Source organism: Sebastes fasciatus, chromosome 10 (assembly GCF_043250625.1).
Source record: "Sebastes fasciatus isolate fSebFas1 chromosome 10, fSebFas1.pri, whole genome shotgun sequence".
NCBI lineage: Eukaryota > Metazoa > Chordata > Actinopteri > Perciformes > Sebastidae > Sebastes > Sebastes fasciatus.
Genome location: NC_133804.1, coordinates 29,370,756 through 29,390,971, shown reverse-complemented (window position 1 = coordinate 29,390,971; position 20,216 = coordinate 29,370,756). Strand labels below are relative to the sequence as shown.

General features: G+C 39.4%; 1 protein-coding gene and 1 long non-coding RNA gene across 2 annotated transcripts in view; one reads left to right on the top strand and one right to left on the bottom strand.

Annotated features, from left to right (window-relative positions):
- Positions 1-20,216, top strand: part of LOC141775704 (uncharacterized) — a 102,461-nt gene that overhangs the window by 10,165 nt on the left and 72,080 nt on the right. The window lies entirely within an intron of this gene.
- Positions 6,041-20,216, bottom strand: part of gfra4b (GDNF family receptor alpha 4b) — a 60,637-nt gene continuing 46,461 nt past the window's right edge. Inside the window, exons 4-8 of the mRNA XM_074649301.1 lie at positions 18,312-18,657; positions 17,451-17,560; positions 15,359-15,493; positions 10,135-10,301; positions 6,041-9,499 (exon numbers count right to left, since the gene is read on the bottom strand). Coding sequence (XP_074505402.1) covers positions 9,356-9,499; positions 10,135-10,301; positions 15,359-15,493; positions 17,451-17,560; positions 18,312-18,657 — 902 coding nt within the window. The 3' untranslated portion in view covers positions 6,041-9,355. The remainder of the gene's footprint in view (positions 9,500-10,134; positions 10,302-15,358; positions 15,494-17,450; positions 17,561-18,311; positions 18,658-20,216) is intronic.

Sequence of the window (20,216 nt, the reverse complement as noted above, 5' to 3'; positions counted from 1 at the left end):
GACTTCCTCGCTGTTAAGAACTGGACAGCAGCCGGATCTGACTCTTGGAGGGGAAACACAGTGATGCCCTTCAGACAGATTATTAGTACTGAGTTACACTGATTAAACATACTGAGTAAACAAGCCCCTTTGTGGGGATTACAGCCTCCAAGTCAGAGGCATTTATAACCTGCAGCAAGTTTCTTTTGCAGTTTATATTGTTACTCATGTTAATTTGTGAGGTACCACTGGGTGTATGTGTACAAGTATATATTTATGGATGTAATAGGTTAGAATGTGAGTAGGTTTGTAAGTAAGTAGACTATACATGGATGTAAGTACGTTTTGCGATTCGATATTACGATTTATTGCAATTTTTGTTAACTTTAGACCATGGGAAAAAGTCGAATCATACACTTCTAGGGACTTTTACTTTGGAAAATGTCTAAATGAATACAGTACGAATGTTTGATTTTCAGCATATATGTAGTCAGAGATGTGCTTAAGTCAATTATATCATTCATTGTCAGGCATTATTCATAAAAAAAAATTCAACCCAAAAATCAAAGAATAAAGACATTTCCTTCACAAATTAGTGGTATTTTCTTTTTAAATTAAGCTTGAACGCACCATAACGTCGATGGAACCTCCGTTAACGTTAGTAGCGCCGTTATATAGTCAATCAAGACTGTTCCGCCCACAGGTAACGTTACTAACTGTCCACCTGCCGGTTTCAACACGGATTCACTATTCTATATACAGTATATCAAATCCAAATTTCATCCTCTTTGCCAAGTCATAGGCTGAAGCTAATTTCATCTGTCATTGGTACCATTTATTTATGCATATGCTGAAGTAGATATGGGTCTGAAAACATAATTCAGTCATGCCGTATTTTAATTTTTATAGAAAAATGTCATGGTCCTCTACACAAAAACTATTAAAATTGACATTCTGATGAGAGATCTGGCAACAACATCAATTTGTTTTGCTTCCACAAGAACACTTGGAGTGAACTGTTCAAACGCTCCTGTCACTCTGCTATTTAATAATCGTTATTACTCATTTCCCCAGTACATTTTTGATTTCCAGCTCATACATCATTCTAAGAGGGAGCATTTGAATAGGTTTTGTTTGTGATTGCAGTGAGTTTTAATCAGGCTTTTCATTGGGAGTGAAATCATATCGCAGCTAGTAACAAGTCATTATGTTGGAGAGCAGAAAGCATTAAGTTGACATATGTCACGAGCCCTGCCTGTACTTTGTTGCGGTGTTTACAGCAATTAGTGGAAGGAATCAATTTCAATTCTTCCTTGCAAAAAACACAGGAACCGCATGGTGTCTGAAAATACGAGTAAAAGTTTGCTGATGTGTTGCAGGTAAAATGATCCAGTAGTAAATGGCAAGAGGTTTCAACACCCCTTGAGCAACATTTGATTGTTGCTATTGATCGGTGTTGGATTCAGAGGCATCATTGGGTAGAAACTGCGGTGAATGGAGGGACAAGGGCGATGAGGGTGAATAAATCCAAGCGATGGTCCCTGACACATTAAAGTTATAGAAAAATATTAGAAGGGAATGAAGCAAAGAAAGAACAGGACGTCACAATATTTCTTCTTTTTTGTGTGTGTCAGGATATTTTACCTGCTCAATTCATAAGCCAGTTCCTCCATCTAGTGATAACCTAAATAAGCAGTGAGCCATCGCTGCATCAAAGATACATCAGTTGTTTTACCTCAAACAAGGTCACGGACCAACCTAAACACTAAATCATATTAAATCTGAAGCAGAGCCCTGCAAGCCCATCATAAATATTTGAAATCCTACACCTTGCAATATCAGTCCATAGCAGCATCATACCATGAAATACCCAGTGAGTGGTGGAGTTTAGGTGAATAAGTCATCTTAAGATATATACAGGTAGGGCTGTGAAAAAGCTTCACTCTAGTGATGACAATCAGATGCATAAATGTATGCAATTACTGTCTTTATATAATACGATTTGAAACCCCTATTTCATAAAGGTGGCAATTCATTTGCAAATAATTAATTATCACTTAAATGTAATGACTTTCAGTCTTGTATGTGTGTGTGGGGTGTTTATGTGTGAGGCTCAGTGACACAGACATTTTCAAAATGCAGATTTTTATAAATTTGGTAAGAAATGTCAATATTAACACCAGCATTGATGTGAGTCATATCGTTTAGTTTGCAGCTTAAAAAAAATACATTTAAAGCTGAAGTAGGCGAGATTGGAGCAAGTATGATTTAAAAAAAAGTTATTTTTATAAAACAGTCGCTGTATTGTGACAGTAGTACATGAAACAGGAAACCTGAAAAAAATCATGTGCCTCTGTGTCCTCCGTCGCTCCTAACGGCATCTGCAAGATTTCACAGACCGGAGGAAAACAAGCAGTAAGAGCTGAGCTGAGGTCTGCTGTCCATCTACCGTCTATGAGAGCCGGCTGTCAATCACTCTGAACTCTGACCAAACGGTCAAACTAGTCAGCGCTGATCAAATATGAATCAATATTCTGTTACGTTAATGACTATTTCTCTCCTCAAATGTTTTCAGAATCATCTTGTAGTGCACGGTTTAGCTGTAAAATGAGAAAGTTTGTGACGCCGCCGCCATTGTGAAATCTGGTGAAGGAACGCCAAGTTCCAGTCACGTGACCGGAGCACAGCCAATAGGAACGCTCTCTCTCTCTGAAATGACCTGTGATTGGTCAAAGATTTTTTAAAGCCTGAAAACAGAGCCATGTCTAGTTGTCTCTCAGTACACTTGAATTACAATATGCTGAAAGGTTATTATGGAGTTTCTGCCCAGTGATGCCAAAAATATACTGTCTACTGCCACTTTAAGTGTGCAGTACTTTGTCATAGCCTGATATGCATTCTAAATAGTGTTCTTCGTTAAAATTAAAATTTCAACTAAATTGGGAATTTTCTGTTATTATCTGTTCCCCGTGGTTTCTTCTTCTGTTATGGGCTTTTTTCCTGAAAACTGTATTTGATTACACACCAAAGTAAGTTAGTCATGACTTAAAGGGATTGTTTGTAACTTTTTAATCGTATAAATGTAGCGGGTCGGCACACATGCGCGTTCGCATATGCACGCTCGCGTGTGGCCGGAGCCTCGTCTCCGCTGCCTGCTCTCCTTCACTCAGACAGAGCGCGCGTCCTCGCTGTCTCGCTCCACCTCTAGACGTGAACGCGCGCTCACTACACACTGCAGAAGAGTTAGTTTAGCTCTGAGAATATCTAGTGAATGTAGAGTGGACGTTTGTGCAGAAATAAATGCTGCAGCTCCTCCAGACCAACAGAGGTTTTCCGTGTCTTGTGAAGTGACGGGGCTCCTCAACGAGTTACGTTATCGTCTCGTTACCGACCGGGTGCCGGTGTCTTCGGCTGCCGGCTGCGGTCGGGAGGCGATAACGTAACTTGTTGAGGAGCCCCGCTGCTGAAGCCTGCGCTGAGCAGGAAAAGCCAACACTAGGATCAGCAGTGATTCATGGAGAGACCTTTGTCTGGTCAGCTAACATTACTGCCAAGCAGCTGAAATATAGAGTGATATTGTGCTTTTAGCTGACGTGTGTCGCCTCACTGTGTTGAGCGATGCTCGTTCATGTCCATTTAGAGCGAGCAAGCGCGAGCTCGACGCTGACTTTTGTTGATTTCAAGGCCACAGGTGTCGCTGTTAAGCAGCATTTCTGAATCTTAGAAATAGTCCCTTTAAATAACTCCTTCTCAAGCTACAGATACGCACACTAGTTTATTGCTGAAACACGCACATGATTAGAGTTCATCACATTTTGGCATCCAAAAAAAACCCAACTCTGTCGCCTATAAATTACATTTATTAAAATATGTTTTGAAAGAAAGGTAACAAATGCTTTTTATTGACATCAATATTTCTATTAATTGTTCGTATTGAATGTATTTAACGTTCACTAAAAGCGCATACAATATGCACAAAGCAGTTGTTTAAGGTTAGGGGAAGGTCATGTTCTTGGTTAGATATTAAAATGTCGACAGAGGGCAGGACGCAAGCCTTGGTCTCTGGTCTCAAAGTCCTGAACTCTGGATTTGCATCAAGAGTACCAAACTGTCACTCTTAATTCATATTCTTATCCATTTTAAATCTGAAATCATTAATTCTTCCTCATTAGTCTAATTTTCTGTTATTCATAAAGTATTTTTACTCTATTTACATAATCAGATATACATTTATGAAACACATAGAACTCGAGGGGTCCTGTTTTGTGATTCAGGGTGTAATCGACTGTTCATCGCCAGCAAGCTGTACTACGTACTTATGGGCATTGTTAGCCAAGATGAGATGTGACAAATACAAGACAACAACATGGTGTTATGCAATGAATGAGGTTGTGAATTTGGCATTCATCAAACATGAATGTTTTAATCAAACTCTTTATTGTTTGCATATTTTATTGTGGTTATAATTGGAGTGACAATATTTTAGGGGAGTGAACCTCCAGTCTGACAAATTGTATGATGGGTCATCAGAGATAAGAGATGATACTAAACCGTGTTTGTGTTTTCCAGAACGCTGCACACTGAAAATGAAAATGCATCACTCATAGAGCGATGAGTCGGAGATAAATCAACTGAGCAGATCAGATTCTGAGCGTTCAGATTCATCATCACAGCAATCTGTTCCTCATCTGCACTTGTAGATGTGATTCTCTCATTTTGGAAGTCACTGCTTCGGGTGATTTTCAGTGTCACTGCCCTTTGGTTAAAATCACCACGATGCAAACAAAGTGGTGCATTCTTGACTTACTTTTGATAGAGACCTTTGTAGACCCCCCATCCCCATGCTGAGGAAGGACTTTCTTCTGGAGTCATAATTCTGAGTCTTGGACTCACCTGGCTAATGTTTCTCCCTGAGAGAGCTCGATAACTTTCATATCACAGTCTTTTCTGGAGTTTCTTTTCTGCATTTACGAAAAAGAGCTGTGACCCTTAAAATAACATCAGCATTCCTATATTTAAAAAAGAAGAAGAAAGGTATAGACAAAATGTACCTTAACATGGAGAGGGACCGACACTGTGATATAGCTTTAGAGCGGAAGCTAGTTGATTAGTCAGTCGACAGAAAATTAATCTGCAACGATTTTGACAATTGATTAACTGTTTCAATTGTTTTACCAAAAGAAAAAAGACAGCTTCCAGCTTATTAATTATCAAAATTGTGCTGTTTTCTGTGTTTTGTGTCCTATTAAATGGAATATTTTTTGATTTTGGGCTGTTGTTTGGACAAAGCAAGACATTTTAAAACGTCACCTTGAGATATGAGAAGTTCTGATTATGATTTTCTTACGCTCCTGTGCACTTTTCATAGACTAAATGATTAATGTATTAATCAGAAGTCTAGCTGTTATAAAAATGTGTGACAATCAGCACATTGGTGTGAGTTTCAAAAGCCTAAGACAAAGAAGGGAATTGTGTGAACCCAAATTGCAAGTCTATCAGTTTAATAGCTGAAACATTTGATAAAAAGCTGTCATAATTGGTGTGTAATATGGCCAACCTTTGTAGCAGCGTTTGCTTTAGTCACTTTGTATTTTTAGCCTCGTTGGCAGCGTGGCTCTATGGATGCCAGTGTTGGGCTGCCCACCACTTTGTTCCAGATTTGAATAACTCAACAACTATTGAATGGATTGCTGAAGTTTGGTACAAACATTTGTGTTCCCCTCGAGATGATTTGTAATAACTGGAGACACCTGGTTTGTCCAATAGGCCTACTTTGATTTATGACCACATACCTGCTTACGATGATGAACATGGTAAACATCATACTCGCTAAACATGTTAACGTTGTCATTGTGTCAACCAAACCTGCTTTTTTTTTTTTTTTGGAGTAGCCTATAAGTTGTCAGATGTTTTTACAATATTTAGAATGATAACAGGCTTAAAGAATAATTCCAGCATGAGTTTTTGCTAATTTAATGACATTTTCTTACATTTGGTAACAACACGAGAACATCTTCCAAAAATAAAGCATAGTTATGGCTTGAAATATTTCCTCCGTAATTATGAGTAACCAATAACATAATATATTAATATATATAGATAAACTAGTATTTAAAGTAGGCATGCACCGATCCAACTTTTTCAGTCCCGATAGCGATACCTGGGCTTCGGGTATCGGCCGATGCCGAGTACCGATCCGATACCAGTGTTTCATTAATAAGCTGTATGCCGCACTGTGTGGAAGTGACTAGGTTCATTATTTTATGTGTAAGGCAACATCAGGCTGGACTTAAACATTGCTTTCTTAACTTTGTAAAACAAAATGTCACAAATTCATAGATATAAATTTACTGAATTGTTATATGTTATTAAAATAATAAATCGTACACCAGCAACTTGGTAAAAAACCTTCAAAATTAACAGGAAATACAATTTGTACTGTAAACCTTTTTAATGCAGCAACAAATTGGTCAAAACTTAAACAGGAATTAAAAATTCCAGTATATAATGGATATAGTATATAAACATAGAATTGAATTGAATAGATCGGTCCCATTGTCACCGATAAGCGATCCAGCTATTTGAGTCAGTATCGGCCCGATATCTGATCCGGTATCGGTGCATCCCTATTTAAATGGCCGTATTTCAAAATATTTACTTTTACAAGAAATTAACTGCAAATATCTCATAATGTGTATGAAAACTACTGAAAAGTTCTTTAAAGTACATTTAATCCAAACTGTAAGGGGATGCAGTAAAAACGCATAATGCATTGTTCTATAAAACTATGTGTTGGTCATTTTTGGTTTATATTTAAATTGCCATTGTTGTACTTTTTCATTGGTTCACTTGCAGTATGTTTTCCTCTTGTCCTGATCCTTGACAGTGCTGTTTATTTACCTCACACTTAACAACACTAACTGGTAGATAATTACATCATCCTGTGTTACAATCAGGGTTTAATTATGCAGACTTGAGAACTTTTAATTGTCTGTTTCCAGCGAACTAAAGGCAAAACGTAAACAATGAAGGTGACTATAAACAGAAGCAAGTGAAACAGACAGCTCTTTTCTTGCACACTCATGGTCCATTGATTCCAGTATTTCCTTCTTTAGTCTTTGCTGCCTGTCTGTCTGTGCTGCAGAGCAAAGTACTGCTAAATATAGTTAAAGTTGTCGGATAAGGGATACATTAAAATTTTAACACATACAGTACTTGTAATGCTGACCTTACACCAAACGACTTGTCAAGCGATTTTTACTGTCGGACATATTTCCAATGTTGCAATGAAATCACAAGAGTTTTGCAAGAGGTGCGGCGCGCTCTGGTGATCTTGATCGTTTAGTGTGAGGTGGTCATAAAACTCAGTCTGAGCCGTCTGAAATCAGCCTTTTTCACATCTTGACGTGTCGATAAAATCAAACAAGTTTAATATTATTGTAAGTTCAATGAAGCGAACATTGTCAACAACCATTAGGTGCGCTCTCTCCAGCAACCAAACAGCAAGCAGCAAACGGGGTAGAAAGTAAACATGGAGAAACTGGTGGAGTTGTGGGGTGAACAAGAGTACCTCTCTGAAGTGTCCTCCCATTTGTACTATGATTAAAGCTAGCAATCTTCAGCTGAAACATACAGTTAGCTCGTAGGTTAATAGCAAACATTCCAGTAGCCATCATTTGCTTGCAACTTGCCCCATTCGGGACAGTGGTTAGCTAGATAGCTAGCTAGCTATAGCATAATCTCCAGGGATTTCGAGAAAGCAAATTCTGTCCACTTCTTTCTCAACAGTTTTTCTTCTTATAAATTTCCACCAGGAGCAGGATGTGACATCATCTCAAAAGGAATTTAGTTGTAATCTTGTAAATAGTGACCCTGCAAGATCCCTAGTCTTCACAAAATCTTATAGTCTGTGACTAAAAACTCTGTGACTCAAGACACATTGTCTTTAGATATGAGAGGGTGTCAGACTCCAGTCTTTTAAAAGTCTTTAAAAAGTCTCCTAGTGTATGGTAGGCATACATTAGTATGCTGAAAGGCTTAAAGGGGTCGAAATTTGTTTCTATTGGCTTTAAACAACTTTATCTGAGGACAGGAAAAAAGCAAGATAGAAGTTCAGTTGCTCTGAAGTGAAGCGGTTGATGAGCTTTTAGTGAGACAGATCAGTTTGAGAGAAGATCTTCAGTCACAAGTGGCTGTATTATAACTGTAAATCCTGTTATATTCCCATTTCCACAGTACTGTGGAAGTCATGTGAGTGTAAACATGTATTCCAGTTGTGTTGCTTCTGTCTCCCCAGACGACTTACCAAACAAAGAATTTGTCATTTAAAAAAAAAAAAAAAAGGTTGAATGATGCTAACGTGTAAACATAATGATCTGAGAACTTTTATTCGCAGCACCTCTGGTCCTGTTCAGAATTCACTGGCACGTTCCCAGAACAGAACATACTGAATCATTCATAACTGTCTAATCTCAAACAGGCTCCGCGGTGGAGTCGGCGGCGCTCAGTGAGTCAAACCATTCACTTCCCTCTCTGGCACAAACACTCAGAGGCCCCGTATAGCAATGTTCACGGACACAATGAGAAATAAAAGGGTATTACGCTCACAAACACATAGTACAGCAACTACAGGGAAACAGTTACTGCTTTTCTCGTTATTTCCTTTCCAGTCCAGGAGCTTGACTTCGCTGATAGAGACCGTTTCTATGAACAGCTACTGTAGCTTTAGCAATAACAGATAAAATCGTGTGAGATGGCTTGACAAAGGGCAAACAGTCTTGATGGACGATTATTATGTCAAGGTTCATCTTGTGTACTATTGTCTCTCTGTCTCTTTCTCCACTATTCCAGTATCGATCTCTTTCAGTCACTTGAAGAGAGTGGTATTAAAGTCCCATATAGTCCAGCAGCTTTCCAATCACTCTGTGTGCTGGGAACAGAGCAGACACAAAGTTCACTGGTTTACTCCCTTTACACTATTTCAAATAAGAGCTTCTGTTGATAACACAGTTACTGACATGTCTTGTATCATACATATCTGCAGTATATTTTCATAATAACTCTTGAAAATGGATACAGTTGGATAGCTGAGAGCTGCGTTAGTCCACAAAAGCGATACTCTGACTTCATTTCGGCTTGATTTGATCACAATGTACAAATGTACAGACTGGCTTCGGTCTGCAGAGGTCTCCCGCAGTCTTGAGTGAGATCACCGGCAGGTGGAACTGGACCACTTGGACACAAAAATAGAAAAACAGAATCGCTGTACATATTTAGATGGAGGAGTAACGCCACACAGTCCATTTTCCTCTGAACTGCGCTGGTCCTCCCATCTGCTTGGTACTGGGAGGGTCCTCAGCTCGCTCCCCTGCAGTCTTTAGTGTCCATTGTTGAGCAGATGAAGGAGCAACAACAGAAGGCCGAAGGCAGCTTGGAGCATTAAGCTGGGAGGTGAAGCAGAGTTTGGGAGGCTGTTGGATGGCAGGGTGGACTGGCCCACTAGTAGTTCATTCCCCAGGGCCTGGGAGGAGACAAAGAGATCAATTATAGACACTTTGTTGTGGGGATAGTCCAATCCTGATGATCTGCTAATATTATAGTGTGTTACTAACAGCCCTTTGAGTTTCAGGTGATTATCATTACTCATCGTGTGAAAGCAGACTGGTGATAATCTGTCTCCAGGGTTGGGTACCGTTCACATTTGAACCGATATCTGTACCGGTATCTGGAACTTTGGTACCGGTACCTAACAGTACCTTTTTTTGGTACTTTACTCTTTCTGTGACAACAAAAAATGTAATTTCAGTTGTAGAACTGAGGGCTGTCAATTTAACTTTGACAGCCCTAGATTTGACCTCTTTTTTATGTCGCAATGACTCTAAAGGAAAAGCAGATAAATTAAAGCTATGTGTGTAGAATTCAAAAATATATGCACCCAGTGGTAGTATGAAAAAAGACACCATGTCAGACAACAGTGCATGCCACTATTAGTACTCAAAGGATTCATTCAGGAACACAGAGAATGAAAAAAGACATAGACAACACCAATTTACACTAGGATTGTCTCATCCTTCTACAAACATAAGGTTATAATCATCACATAAACAATCCACACCCAGTGTCTTTGATATTTAAAATGACAATAAAACTGCGCACCTGTGTTGGTATTATTGTATCCAGGATGTTCCTCATAGTTTCTATGGTGTCTGGTGGAGATGCGGTGCTCCTGTTTTCTCTGCTGCCGTGGCCGGGGCTGGGTGTACTGGACTGGCTGACAGTTGGCTGCTGGTCTGATTCACTTCCAAACGTCATAAGAGCATTCCCTGAAACATTCGACATAGTAATTAAAAAACACTATCAGACTTCAGCAACGTCGTCTTGATATGTTCCAGTTCATGTCTTATTCAGTCACAACAGATGCCTCAAGTTCTGAATCGTACATGTTTCATGAGCGGTTTGTTGGGCCAGAGCTAGTTTGGATTTGGTCAGCTGAGGCGAGAGAGACCGAAAAAAAAGAAAACAGATAATACTCAGTATTCTCTTCAAGTATCCAAACTGCACCTGCCTCTCCACATCGACCTCATTAACTCGTAGAGCGTTTGCTCTGGCCAAACAACTCTGAGACCTCTCTCTGTATCTTTTCTAGGCCGGGGGCCCGAGGAAAGACTGGCCAAAGATTCACCTCGCCGCACACACCAAGCAAAGATACTCATTGTGTGTACAGGTTCAGTGATAGATATATGCTCGCCGAGGTCAATAACAAGGGCCATTAATTATTCACACTCCAGAGCAGAGGTCATAAGAGAAATGGAAAGAAGAGAATTAGCATTAGGAAACACAGCAGAAGAACAGAAGACACAGTAAATTACAAGACACCCATGTAGGAATTCTGGATTAAGGCTGATGTACATTTAGCACCATGTTATGAAATGATCGTATGTGCTGTTCTTTAATCTGGTATTGTTCCCATAATTCATGTAATATGATTTATTTTTGACTGCTATTTCTACTGTTCCTAATAGGGCTATCCTCAACCAAGGAAATTCTTAGTCGACAAACACTCATATGATTTTGACGACTAATTGATTGAGTTGATTTAATCGACCGATCTGTAAAACCGAATTTCTCCTAAAAAAATCACACAAAAGCACCACTTTAAATCTTGTGTTTATCACAAATGTGCTCATAAGTTCCTCGGAAATAAGTCATTCAGCATGAAAAAAGCATTAAAAACAACTAATGGGCTAAAGAAATCTGAGTTGACTAAGACCAAAACGACCGATTAGTCGACTCATCCGCTAAGAGGAGGCAGTCCTAGTTCCTAAATTCACTTCCTTCATAAATCTGTAATCAACAACACCATTCATACTTCCATTTTATTTAACTCTATACTTCTTACTTTATACATCTCACAGGTAAATATTGTACTTTTTAGTACTTTTCATACTTCTTGGATCAGCTGGAAAATGCATCGTCACAAAGCTGGAAACAGGGCTGTTTCACTGACACCATGAAAAGTTGACTTTTTAGAGATACGTGGTTCTTACAGGACAGCGACGCTACAAACATATGATGATCTTATAGACCACAATGCATTGCTGTAGATTAAACTAGCCAACAGTATATAAATGAGTTAACATTAGCACTACCTAAAACATCTATAGCAGTAAAATTCAAGCAGCAGTAATATTAATCCAGAAACATCATATATAATAGTAGAACACTTACGGGGAACATTTTACTGCACAATGAATACTTTTCACAGTGTGGTATTTGGACTTTTACGTAAGTAAAGGATCTAAATATTCCTCCACCACTGCTTCCTGACATGCAGTGTTGAATGAGTCTTTCTATATGGTCCTCTTTTGATTCGTATTATGTTGATTTCAGTAGTGTTACATTTTCTGCCATCTTTAGTCTCATCTTTGCAGCTGTCTCCATCATTCAAATTTCAGAACATTTCATTAGTGGCTGTAACAGCTGAATGTTTGAATATGTCTGATAGTCAAGCATCATATTTAACCCTTTAATACATACCTCAAGTCTTTACAGAACCAAGAACATATTACATCCTGCTTAATACGCTCATAGTATTCAGTTTTGCCCACAACTCTTGCTGTCGGTCCAGACTCTACTGGTTGCCATGATGTTGCCGGATTGCCATGTTTGTTTTTTCCACCACTTCTGCCAGTTTGGTGCAGATGTCCTTGGGATATTGACTTTTTTGATCGCCTGGCTTTTCCTCCAGCCCCCGCACCACGAGTTTGACATTTGTGGTTTTTAGTGAAATGTCTCCACAACTGTTGGGTAGATTGCCATGAAATTTGGTTCCCTCCAAATATCATTTGGGCTGTAGTGATTGCCTTACATTTCACCCAGTGCCATCACCAAGTTAAAGTTTTAATTTGGTTAATTTAATTTGGTTCATGGACAAATACTTGAAAATCTGTTAACTAAAATACTTTTTTTACAAGCAATAGCAATGTTGTGTTAATTAATAGCTTTCATAACAGGTCACTAAAGACCCGTGGTATGAAGGACTGTTTGTCAAGATACCCATGCATTTATTGATTAAAAAAGAAAATTAATGTCCAAAATAATCATCCGTTTTCTGAAGAAAGTTTTCATGAGTTAGCGCTCTAACTTTTTTCCATTAATTGTTAACTAAAAAGAAAAAAAGAAAGTACATCAGGTGTTTTGAGGAGATTCAATAAATATACAATTACCTAACAATCACAGGGCCAGCTCACTTATAATTCACTAAGAAGTGAGTGTCTGAACACCCAGGCGGAATTACCAAGGAAACAGCATGAAGGGGATGATTAATAACAAGAGAAGATGAAGTGAGCGAGTAAATGGGAGAGAAACGGAGAGAGAGAGAGAGAGAGAGAGAGAGAGAGAGAAAGAGAGAAAGAGAGAGAGAGAGAGAGAGAGAGAGAGAGCATACTGTTAAATCTATCTACAAAAAGCACAGGACCTCTGATTTAAATACATCTCCCTCTGCTGCTGTTTGAACATGCTGGGAAACATCTGTCTCACTGAATCCCAGCGGCTCTGTCCTGTCGCTTTCTTCCATCACAGAATTTATTTACTTTTCATATCAAGTTTGCTTTCATGTCCCCTGATGCAGGTTATCAGTGCAAATTATTATGATTAGGGAACCCAGTTTCTGTGTTACACAGTCATAATGAAATTACTCTGGCTGTACCAGCAGTGAAGGGAAATGATATGAAACCATAGAAATCCAAACGAGCACCTGAGGTGTTTGTGAAACAGTATTTGTTTCAGCTCTACAGTGATAAGGGTTTTCTTTATATACCTATTTATACCCAAACGTCCTGCTATATTCACACTGAGACTGAACGTGTCCATATGCTTACTTTTTCATCTCAGCTGATGTAGATCTAAGGCTTCCTATGCTGCATAAACACAAAAGGGCTGCTTGATGTCTCATTTTTTTGCGTCTGGGACAACATCTATAAATGATACAGAATTGGGCTGAAAGGAATAATTTGACTTTTTTTTTTTTTTTTTTTTTTTTTTACAGCTCCTGACCAAGAAATAGTCAGGACTAGAAGCGTTCTGGTTTCTGTTTGTAGTCTGAGTTGTACTGACCAATCACGTTCGAGCAGGCTTTGGTTGAATGCAGGTAAACAGTCCATCTGGACAGCAAAAGGAACACATTGGCAGAAATGCAATCTGGGAACCCACCGGCTATCGTCTGATGATGACTTAGCTTTTTATTGGTTTAAAATTAGCTTGTAAACTGGCTACTTGTGAAACAATCTGGTCGTACACGTCGTCTCTCAACTCCAACTCCAGTCTCGCACATGAGGTTGCTAATCGGACTGTAAAAAATGTGCAAGAAGTCTTGGCCCGGATATTAGCTGGCTACACAGGAGCCCCCAAAAATAGAGCCCCTTGCCCCCAGAGGCTTATCCTTCGTCAGACTGTAAGCCGATGGGTTTCGAGATTGGTGAATCCGCAATGTATCGTATTTTACACTGGTTTTGTACGGATTACACACGAGACATATTGATATTGTGTTAATTAGTGAGCGTAAGGGGTGCTTGTTGGCAGATTTTGTTTCCCCGTTTCCAGTCTTTATGCTAAGCTAAGCTAACTGGATGCCCACTGTAGCCTTACATTCATTGGACAGATATAAGAGTGGAATCGATCTTCTCATCTGACTCTCAAGAAAGCAAATAAACGTATTTTGAATTGCTTTAGGAGTGTATGACACACAGGCAAGTTGTATTTGAATTAGGGCTGGGACGATTTGTACACAAATACATCAATTTGCATAACGTGCATCAGTGAGACGCAAGAATGGCTGCGCCCGACCAAAGCATGATATATTAGGATTATCAACACATGTTTCTGTTAACTTTAACGGCCATGTATGAGTAAGAAAAGTTACAGACTGTTGTTTCAAACTGTGACTGTTGTCGTTTCAATTATTTTCCTTGCCCCATACTGATGCAAAAATACATTTGCCAGTGATTATCTTAACTGCATATTACTCCAGTGAGGAAATAAATCCATGTCATAACCATTTTAAGTTTTAGTGTCAAGTACTTAAGTAAAAGTACAGATTTCCCGGTTCAGGGAAAGTGTTGTTATGACATACAGTGAATAAATTAATCTACATGTGACAGCAATCCTTCTGAATTTAAGGTTCAGTATTTTTCTGATCAGGCATCTGACAAATAGGGTTTATTATCTTGTCACATCTGTTTTTAAGAGAAGATGAATTTATAAAATATAGAAATATTAATCAGACACATTTTTGATATTTATTTTGGGTAAATTCTAATATTAATCGTAAATCGTATAAAAACTTCTTTTTTTTTTAGAATAATCGAAAAATGAGTCGTTAAATTAATGGATAAAAAAATAATTGTTAGATGCAGCCCTAATTTGAATGCTGATATTGGAAAATAAAATTGTTAGTATGATAAACAGTTATGATCTGAGAAGACTGTCGGACATTAAATCAGTGACAAACTATTCATCGTTGACGTCTGATGATGCTGTTTGTATCCTTGGAGCTGAATAGAAACTGTATTTTACAGTACATTTGGTATCTCACTGCTGTTGGCCTAAATTTCCCGTCAAGAGACTAGGATATTTCGAATTTGTCAGTGACTGACTCATGACTAGAAACAGAACTAAATGTATCCTGGAAAAAAAACAACTTAATGACGCCAGAAAAAGAAACACATAACAGCTCTTTCCCTTAAACGGAACCGGTTAAACAGTTGAACACTAAAATAGCAGTCAAATGTTTTATCCCCCAATTACCCCTATACAAACACACCCCTACCCCGAAAACCTGTGTTGGTACATTCCAGTGTATTGCGGATAGAGTGACACTCACGGAGACAGATGTTGTCGGTGAAGTATCCCAGGAACTGATCACAGTCGTCTTTCCGGCTCCCACTGGCTGAGCAGGAGCACCACGGAGCCACGCTGGATGTGGAGTTGTCGACATAGTTGGGAGTTATTGTGCTTCCTGCAGACACACCGCACCAATCACTATTAAATATTTATTCTCCTTTCATTCATTTGTAGTACTTTATTATCTGAAATATTAATGGACACTGCATTCCCTATACTGACCTGATGCACAGTGATGCACCGATCTGATTTTTTCAGTCCCGATACCGATAGCGATACAGAGTACCGATCCGATACTGGTGTTTGATTAATAAACTGTATGTCTCACTGTGTGACTGGGATCATTCTTTTATGAGTAAGGCAACATCTGGCTTGACTTTGTTTTGTAAAACAAAATGTAACAAATAAATACATACATATAAATGTATTGTATTGTTATTTATTATTTAAAGAATAAATCGTACACCAGCAACCAGTGTTAATCTGGGCAGCTATTTAGATTTATTCTGTCTTTAGACGAAAATGTATATGAGTTTTAGTCCCATTTTAGTCACTTGTATCCTTCATAGTTTTAGTCGACGACAACTCAAATTGTTTTAGTCGCCGAAAAGTAATTTGATTTTAGTCAAAATGTTTTCTGTTAAATTTGTCAGCTATTTTTTTTTAATATATATATATATATTTAGTCATCAGATTGTGTTGAACATTTCTGTCATTTTAGTTAAAATTGTATCGTATCTGATGAAAAACACGGGTTGAATGATTAAGAATGCAGCTTTGCAGTTAGTTCGAGTCCTCCTAACTGCGCTCATTAATGATGCGCAGCTCAGTCGCACCCACCGGTGCATTATGAGAGCCAATCTGCCCAACTAACTTACTCAACCACCCGAACCCGACCTACCAACTTTATGCATTATAGTAGCACAATTGTCATGACTGAGACAAGATGGACTGAGTGCCGCCGCGCGTTGTGTGTGGACGTGACAAAAATAAAGAGATTTTGGTTTTTATGTTTTTAAACTACATTTTGGTCTTGTCTTTTTTCGTCAACGATATTGCATGTTTGATACCGTCACTGTTACAGTTTAATGACGTCGGTGCCGTCTCGTCAACGTCTCGTCTTAGTAATAGAAAAAAGGTCGTTGACAAACATATTTTGTCATATTTCAAGAAATGAACACTGCCAGCAATTTAAAAAGAAATCTTCAAAATTAACAGGAATTACAGGTTTATACTTAGCTTTTTATTGCAGCAACAAATTGGTCTAAACTTAAACAGGTTCCAGTTTATAATTTATATATATAGTGATATATATAGGTCCCATTGTCACCGATACCTGATCTAACTAATTAAGTCCGTATCGGCCCGATGTCCGATTCAGTATTGGTGTCGGTGCGTCCCTAATGCACAGGGCTGGTAATATCCTAGTGTTGTTTGGCTAGACTGGCTGAGTGCACTGACTCGTATGATATAATAGACACATTCTGGCAAAAACTCTATTTTTCTCTTTTTTAGGTCACAGAAGTCTCTGGCATTGAGATGTTTTTTCCTTCAACATAGTGTGGAGGTGTGATTTCAAGTGCTTTAATAAATACAAGACAGGAATGAAAATGCCAAGTGTGTGTTTGTGCTGAGGGGCACCATTTGAGGTTCTTGAAATGCATTAGGTTAGTTCCTCTCTCCAGTGTGTGTGTGTGTGTGTGTGTGGAAAAGAAGTGGCTGTACTTTTTTTTCTTTTTACGGACTGTTATAAAACAAATTAAACACACCTTGCATTGTGCGAAGAGAGCCGGTGTTTTTCTACAGCGGGAGACTTTTATATATTCTGTATCTTAAACAGTGTTGAACTTTTGGTTTATAATTAGAGGTTTCATTTTATTCACCCACTCACTCTCAATAATTGCCACTTTAGCTCGCTTTCACTCATTCCTGCTGCAGAATTTTCCTTTTCTTTCTCTAACACAGCATATGGCGCACAATCATCCTTCACATCTCTTTCCTCCTCCACCTATTCATTTCCCTTTTCTTTATGTGTTCCCTCTCTGTGTATTACCTCTCAGGTGTGCACCTACCTATGAGCCCTGTGTAGGCGAGGAGACAGGCTCCATAGTTGCCTTGCTTGCAGCCATTGGCAGACGATTCGGAGGGCTCGCAGTCGTACTGGAACTGAGCCAGGCGAGACCTAGAGAAGCAGCGGGCACTGGTTAGCAAAAACATTATAGCTTCCTGTATTGTTTTATGTTAAAAGTTTGCTGGTTCTTTTTACTATAACTTCCATTTAATTAAGAGTTGGCCGCTCTGACATAAAGAAATATTGTTGGACGTGGCGAAGACTGAAAGCATTGGACTGTAATGTGAAAGTGATAGAAAGAGTAATATATTTCATCCCCCAGACCTGGGATCATTAGTGAAGCCCTCTGAGTGTAATGGGGCTGTGAAAAATAATGGCCATGACCAGAGATAGCAATGAGCGATAACTCTGATCCATCTGGCTCTTTATCTGTGCTAAATATTTAATGTGTTATTCCAACAGGCTCTCTGGGGTGTTCTAACCAACGGTGGTAGAAAGCTTTAGGGTAAAACAGCGGGCCATTTTGTTGATTGATTGGCTGTTTATTTGGTTTCAAATAGCCATAATACTGAACAGCACTGGCCCAAATATGTATGGTGAGTACATTTAAAACCTATATCCAAGGAGTACTTGAATAAACCGGGGAATGGTGAATCATTGGCTTTGCTGATACCTGGAGAAAAGAGTAAGTTCATTAAGCAAAACAAAACTGGGGATTGTGATCATATTACAGCGATATGTTATCGTATCCATAAGAGACCAAGTGAGAAATAACTTTAATATCTGTTATAGACATGAGAGAAAGACTGTTTTTGAAATAAATGGGAGCCAATTAAAAGATCCCATTGAGCTCCGTTCTAACCTGCACACATAGTCGGCGTTGCAGATCTTCATCTGTGTGATGCAGTTGGGTTTTTCCACGCTTTCATACGAGCAGCTTGGTACAATCGTCTGCCTCCGACGCTCCGCGCACGCCGTGTCCGTGCAGGGGCAGAAGAGCAGCTCGTGCGTGTAGTCGGCGGGGACGCGGTCAAAGAACCTGCGCAGGGCCTTGTTGCATTTAGGCCGGTTGCACAGGCCCGACTTGGCAGTGGGTTTGATGCAAGCTGAGACATATTCTGTGCGGAGCTTCTGGCACAAGTCGTCCACGTTGCAAGCCTTGGCCGCATCCAGGCAGCGATTCACAGTTGTCATGCCAACATCTGAGTCTGTGGATAGGAGTAAGGTCAAAGACGAGCGAGGTATCAGTGGAAACATAACACAAACAGAGCAAAAAGGTTTTGTGTTTATGTGAATAAGAGCGTATGTGACCTGTGGTATGTACTCAGTGTATTTATTCAACATGCTGAGATGTAATCTCGTCCTGTTCAGTCGGTTGGGGATGTGCAGTTGGGAATTAAAGATCAGCTTCAAAGTGGAAGTGTCTGTGAATAAACAATGAAGGCTCATTTCCTGAGGACACAAGTAGAACCCAGTGGACTTCTTTACATTATTTTAATGCTAGCATGTCATTAGCACACTAACCACATCCATGCCTCTCTATCCTTCTGATCAAAATGATCATATTGGCTGGCTATTGCACCCATGATGGCTGGCTACTTTTGCATACACCGTTTTTAATTATTCCGTTTTTTTTGTCACTTCTTTTCCACCCTGTCTGCCTGTCTGGTATCGTGGACAAAGAGCTGATAGTGTTGCGTTATACAATATATTTGAGAGATAACTTTCTTTCCTCCCCCTCTACCTTGACTTTTGTGTATGGAGCCTCCATGTAAAACTGATGTACGTCTCAGTGTGACTTGTGGCGGCTGTGCAGCCGTCGGACACTTTCAGAGCCCAGTTCCCCCGATAACGACGGTTCGTAAAACTTCCTATTGGCATATTTTTGTCTGGTGGAATCAAAAGCATTGTCTAGAGTGGCGGCGGTCAGCTCTGGCGGCCACGTTGCAGCTCTGCCCGGTGAATTCAGAATCTCAATAAAGGACACTGGTCTCTAAAAACCGTGTTGACAGGAAAGAGGCAGAGGAGAAAACGGCAAAATCAGCTGGGGCAGTGCAGGCGGGGCATCGAGGCCACTGTGGCTGCAGGGCATACCGTTTTTTTGAGGGATAGAAGGCCAAACTGAGTGGGCACGATGGTAACGGAGAGATTGAGAGCTGTACTTCTGACTTCACATGACAGACAGAGAACATGAGAAAGTAATACAAAAGCTGATTTCAATAAGATTCAGAAAATGCCTAAAACTAGTTGATATCCAAGTATCAGATCCGAAGATAAGTGCAGCTTGAGTCATGCTCGTGTTATGTGATCTGCACAGAAAACATCAAGACAACTTCCTGTCCTTTATTGCATCAGTGAATAAAGCAGGCCTGAATTTCTGAATGGTCATGTTTGGTGTGAGAGTGAACCCCTGGTCCTCCGTGTGCCAACTTCTCAATGGACCTTTTGTATACATGTTGCCTGGGAAAATAGCAACCAGCTGACCTCTTTGAGCTTCAGGGATGAGTCATCAGTTTTACTGCAGTGTTGTATTTTTGTAACACTGACGGGTGTTCTGGTCAGATTGGTAGATGATATATAGCCTACATATGCAAAGAAACCCTCTAGTGCGTATCACTTTTTCATTTCTTGCTAAATGTTTTCTTATATAACCATGAACCTAATTATCTTATCATTAGCGAGTAATTATGGACAATCATGAAGTAATTGCGACTTAAATATTTTATATCGATTGACAGCCCTAGTTATTGCGTTAAAGGAATTAGTA